We start from the raw sequence: 6,000 nt of genomic DNA on the forward strand, positions 1-6,000 counted from the left end.
AGCTGGTCTACCGTTTGTTTTAATTGCAGGAGATACGATTATCTCATAGCCATTCCATAATGGTGTTGTGAGCAACCAAGTTTCCTGTAACATTACTATTGTGTGTGGTAAAAGGCTTGAGCAGTCATTAAGTAAGTGTACATGACCACATGTGTTCCAACTAACTATGGAAAGATGTCTTACATCGCTCTCCTCCAATAGTTATGATGGGTTTCTTTGTAATTGAGATACAGATGTAGATGTTTGATATATTTCATTCATTTGGCTTTGTGGTTGATGTCGCTTATCCAATTTGTACACATTCAGCTCTTTGGTTCTATTTTTAGTTGTGTTTATATCCCACTCAATTTCATCATCATAATTAGTCGGGTCAATAGCAAGTAAAAATCCCAGTGCAAACAGTTCAAGTCGAGATTGCCAGATCACATTTTGAACCACATTTGAAGCGATCCACAATCTGACCACCGCCAAGTTGTCATCGTTTAAGAATTCAGCTTGTGCTATGTCACCAGACGTAATATCACTCACATTCGGTAGGTCACTAAAAATGGCCATTATGCTTGTTCGGCACATATCATATTGCGGGAATGGTTCCGCCCGACATTTGAGGATAAATCTATGATGTATATTAGGATTAAGCTTGTGTTTAGAATCTCTTGGAGATTTTGTTTTTGATTCTGCAAGTCTCCCTTCATTACTTATTTTGGTCGAATCTGTAACTTTTCCCACTTTTCCTCCTTGTATTTCAATTTTGTTTTTTTGGTTATCTTTTAGTTCCTCTTCTTTATTCAGTCCCCGATAGTTCAATTGAAAGTATTCATCCATTGCTTTATGAATTATGGTGTGGAATTTTTTTTCCATACTACTATCTATTAAGGATTGAGCTTTGCTATAAGGTGTTGGCTTACTGGAGTTAGTTTCTGAGATCTTAACAGCAATTTATTGTGCTTCATGAATTAATGGTGTTTCTGTACTATACTCCAGATTTTTCTCTGTAGATATCAAGGTTTTTTCATGTCCAGAATTAGGGATTTCAATTTCTGTCGTCGTAATCTCTTTTAGATTAGAAAATCCCTCCTTAACTTTCATATAGTCATCAAGAGATCTTTTTATCTCTGCTCTTATATCTTTTAAAATATCATCTGAATAGAGAGTTTTGTTATCTATTTTTTTGGGATTTTCTTTCAGTAATGGTTGTGCAGAAAATAGACTTATATCAGTTTTCGGTGTTTCTTCTTGTGTTGTCTGTTCCATACTCACTAGAGATGATTTCTTTTTGTCTGGTTTTTCAAGCAGAGAAATTATGTCATTTAGGGGTGCATAATCCTTCTTGTTGTCTACTTTTTTTATAGAGGCTTCTTGTCTTATGAGAGCCCTCATTACAAGTTTGCCGGTCCGGTAACAACTGTGCCGGTAAGCTACCAGCACCGTTGTTACCAGACAGACAAACTACGAGTCTGCGGGCAGAAAGGCACCCGCTCGCACACCTTGATGGATGCACCGGCACCATTCATTAATGGTGCTGGTGCATCCGACTTCCCCATTGAGTCCAATTGGACTTGATGGGAATGGGGAGTAATCCATTCCGGCGCCCGGGAATGGGCAATTACTGGGTCTTCCGGGGTTGTAATGCCGATTCCCGGGCGCCGGAAAAAAAACAGCACGGCTACCGCCAGGGTCATACTGAACCCCATAGTATTTAAGTAATTTGCCTATTGCACTCAAAGAATCCCATTAGTTGGGTCCCTCTCCGTGGTAGCAGCATTCTACCCCCACTGAAACATGCACACGGATGACCAGCCTACCGTCTTGGGGGGGGGGGGGGGGGGGGATTTGGGGTAACCAGACCACAGTGCCAGAAAATAAATCTGACAGACTTCGAAGATAAACTCTGTCCGAGTTTAAAGTATATATAAACGCACCACGTCTGTGGACGCCTGCAGCGGGCACAGCTCTCCATCCGTGCACGCTAGAATGCAGCTACGGCAATGTCGGATTCGGTTAGCTGCTCACATAACTTATCGCACTGAAACACCAGACATCTCAACGTCTCTGCCATTAGCATACAGCGATAACCGATGACAAATTCGGTCTAGCTGGGCACACATCGAATCTGCTGCACTAGCGCTCTGTCTTGACCACCGACAGCACCCGCCCCGACCTCTTGGGTTGCTTACTGGAGCCTAGCCAGCCCTCATAAGTCCTAATCTCAGCAGAATGCACACACGCATCTTAAAGTCTACTCTTAGAACTTTTTCCCATACCTGGTGCATTGAGGCCATACAAATGGGATAATGGCGCTATATAAATGACGAATACAACACAAATCTGAAGTTCTGCCATTTGGGTAAAGCTGGAGTCGTCATCCCTACCCATCATTTAACCGAAAGCCAATATCGGTTCTCCACCCCTGCTCAGTATGCACTGTAGAACCGTGCATAGTCCTGATCTTGTTTGCTTTTATACCCCATTAGCTTGAAGAACCCGCAAACCTAAAAACACAGAAGCAAAGTACTTGCACTAGTTTTCTGAACTCTTACTCTGTTCATGCACATTCTCATGCATGCGGTCTTGCGTCAATGACGCCCTACAATAATGGGAACCCCCACTCCTCTGACCCTACCCGTTCCTGGCATGGATGCACTTGTACCAGCCACCCCTCCACTGCTAACTCTTTATTGATATTTTATTTCTATCACGCTCATACACAAGTGTATTATATATGATATGTTATTTATAACGTGCTTAATACCCAGAGGTTTCTAAGCGCGTACCTGGGGATCGAACCTGTGTTGCTCCGTGTCGTCTTGCTTCCAAGGCGAGCACGTTGCGTCTGAGCTATCCTCTCGGGACAATTTTATTCTTTTTCAGATATGATAAAGTCTCCAAAACCGGACAGAAACCGCCATGTGGCCGTAACTGCACGCTCCTTTGCATCCATCACAAGCGTTCCTTCGGGGACCCTTCCTGGAAGTTAAGATCACAGCAGGTGAAAGCAATTTCAGCCACTGAATCTGTCAGCAATCTTTTCTCCTCTCTCCCTTCCGCTCCCCGGAGTTCCTGACATGCAGTGTGTGTCTGACCATTCATGGTGTACAGTGCTTAATGGTATATAGAAGCTTACCATTTTCAATGTGCCAGTGGGCACAATAGCATAATGATTTTTTTACTGGCTGGACCTATTTAGCAAAAATACACACAGGGAAAATTGCGGTCAGTCTAATTTGCTTCTCCTGCACCAGCCTATACCAAAATCAACAGACCGATTTTAACTCGGTTTGCTCAGGTTTTATTTATCATCTTTGCAGCAGTATGTGGTCTGAATGCCAGGGCTCCAGATAAGAAATTTAGGTAAGAGTATTCTGTTCTATAATTTGAGCCATTGGGAGTAAAGTGAATATTAAGAGAGCAAAAACAGTGCTCGTATCTGAGGGTGTATCCTTGGGGTAAGTAAAATAATTTTATTTGATAAAAATAGGCCTGTTTCTTGAAATCAAAACATTTGTTGTAACTCGCAATTGAAGCATTTTTTCATATTGGCAAATTAGACCACACTATAGCAGAGGTCCTCTTTGTGGTAGGTGCAGCTACTGCCTTTGGTTTGATCACATCACCTAAGCAGTGCATTTAGCATATATAGTCAGATGCATGCATGCATACCTGCTGCTCCCCATGTTTCTTTGTTGTGATTAGTGGCTTGATTTTAGAGAATAAAATAGGCGGGCACACCACTTGTCTGGAACTCTGTCTTCTTGAAGTCTGCAATGTATATCAAAGTCAATGCTTTTCATCTACAATGGCACATGGATGTATTTCTTACTCCAAAATTCTGATTTCGCACAATTGTATGATGACGACATATGGGTATGTTGAGCTGTTATGCACTCTTGTAACTCAGTTTGTCTTGAATCGTTTAGGCATGTTCTCTCACACGCTCCAAATACTTGGTGTAGATCAAGTACTTGGAATTAGTCTGAGTAAGGCAAAATTACAGTTTTCTTAATGTGTATTTACAATGTGTAAAGCAGCATATTAAGCTTGCAATACCAGACGCTTACATCTGGTATTAATTGCTTTATTTTCCTGTATCTTTACTAAAACAGTTCTTAATATAACAAACTGGCTTGTATATTCACAGGTGCAAGGCTGGGGTTACAGTTCTCCATTTGCCTGTCTACAGACGAAAAGGAATTCGAAGAAACCAAAGCCCAGAGAAGACATCAACGGCTGCATACTATGTTCTGAAATGCTCAAAGTCTCCGACAAACCAATCACCACAGAAACCAATCCTTCACCAGAACAAACGTTACTAGACGGCAAATCAGATGCCACTTGTGTTGTGTCTGTGCAGGAAAATGTTCTACCGCCTTCAGAAGAACTCTCCTATTCCCCCCATTCTGCCTCCTCCAGTTCTTCTCAGTTGGAAGTGTCTAAAATAGACACCTATGGTGACAAAAGGTACTCTGCCCAAAAGAACCAAGGAGATATACAACAAGCAAATGAGCTGCTACCTTGGTGCCAAGAAAATACAAAAAGCCAAGGAGCCAGTATGTTCAGAGAATGCAAAGACGTTAACCCTGAGCCTACTGTTAACTCTGACTGCAGTAACAAGGAACCTTTAAGTTTAAATACGTTTGTGGTGCTACCACCAGTAAGAGCAGCGTTTCTGAATGATCGTTCTTTTTCTGCTGGCAGGAAGAGCAAAGGTGCATTGGTGCAGCAACAACTGAAAGTTCCAAGTCAAGTGCTAATTGAGGACCATTTATATGGCAGTGCAGCAAAAAAGCTACAGCAAAAAGCTGAGGGCGGAGATTTTGAGCAAATACGACTACACAAGTCTACACATCTCATTGGCCCAATTATATCAAGAGGTCCTCTTCTGCAAGAAGCTGAACGCTTTTATTGGCAGTGCTCTTTCGTACCTGGTAAAAACAATGCAACTATCAATGGTATTTCTTCAAAACACTATGGTAATAATCTCAGCAACCTTGGACTTGTACATGCACAGGTTTCTCAAAGCAAACCCAGTACGACGCTGAATGACCTAAGAGCTCCTTTGGCTCAACAACTCAGAAACCCCAGCGGATCTAAGCGACGGAATCGCAGGGTGGTGCCTACTTCCCCACTCCCACAGCCCATCCTGCCATCTATAACAGTCACCCGAGTTGAAATCCCGATTTCATCTTACAGGCTCATGTGAAATATGTGACTTGTAAATGGCATGTGTGAACCATATAATGAGGGGGTGTTTTTTTTTAGTTTTTTTTTTTAGGCGTCGATTTTACTACTGGCTATTTACTACCTCTAGTGTGCCTTATTTATAGTCTTGTCCTTCAGTGCCATTGAAATGTTGTGTAGTTTGTATATTGAATATGTTAGGAAAATGAACTTTTAATATGCTATGTGTCCCACAGTTTATCTTTAGTTTATGAAATAGTTCCTAATTTCCTAGAATATTATTAAATATATCTCATAATAATGTGAATTCATGTATCGTAGTTTTGTGTGTGTATTGACTTGGCTCAAATGGCTTAATATATGTATATATTTAGCAAATTCCAGCAAATATATGGTGGATTTAAGACTTGCTCCTGAAATGTGAAAACAGAATCCACGATTTTGGCCAAGTCGCACAGCTCCACCCAGTAGCCATACTGAAGTTCTGTGTGTATATACATATATGTACGAGAGTGAGATGTGCTATTCTCCTTCGAACAAAAAGAAGTTATAGACTCAACGGCCAATTAGGTGGGGTTTTATTCTGGTCAAAGGACAGACGAGCAAGAGTACATAGGAAGAGTTCTTGATGGATCTCCTGGATCACACCATGTGCAGTCACTGTGTCCAATGCTCACTCTCCCAACTGTTCTCAGAACACTAATCCACCAGTGACGCCCTTAGAATTCCATCATGTGACTGGGGCAGAGGGAATTCAAAATGTGGGCAATGTTTTGGAAATACACTTGGTGAAAGAGGATAATCTACAGGAAAGGAAAAATT

The 6,000-nt window shown here is 41.6% G+C and overlaps 1 protein-coding gene across 3 annotated transcripts in view; it reads left to right on the forward strand.

Moving 5' to 3' along the window:
• Positions 1-5,485, forward strand: part of C1PH16orf46 (chromosome 1p C16orf46 homolog) — a 159,195-nt gene extending 153,710 nt beyond the window's left edge. For all 3 annotated transcript variants that reach the window (XM_069652824.1, XM_069652836.1, XM_069652833.1), the window contains one exon: positions 4,139-5,485. In XM_069652824.1, the coding sequence (XP_069508925.1) occupies positions 4,139-5,200 (1,062 nt within the window). In that variant the 3' untranslated portion in view covers positions 5,201-5,485. The remainder of the gene's footprint in view (positions 1-4,138) is intronic.
• The last annotated feature ends 515 nt before the right edge of the window (positions 5,486-6,000 follow it).

Source organism: Ambystoma mexicanum, chromosome 1p (genome assembly GCF_040938575.1).
Source record: "Ambystoma mexicanum isolate Mex_15411 chromosome 1p, UKY_AmexF1_1, whole genome shotgun sequence".
Classification (NCBI taxonomy): domain Eukaryota; kingdom Metazoa; phylum Chordata; class Amphibia; order Caudata; family Ambystomatidae; genus Ambystoma; species Ambystoma mexicanum.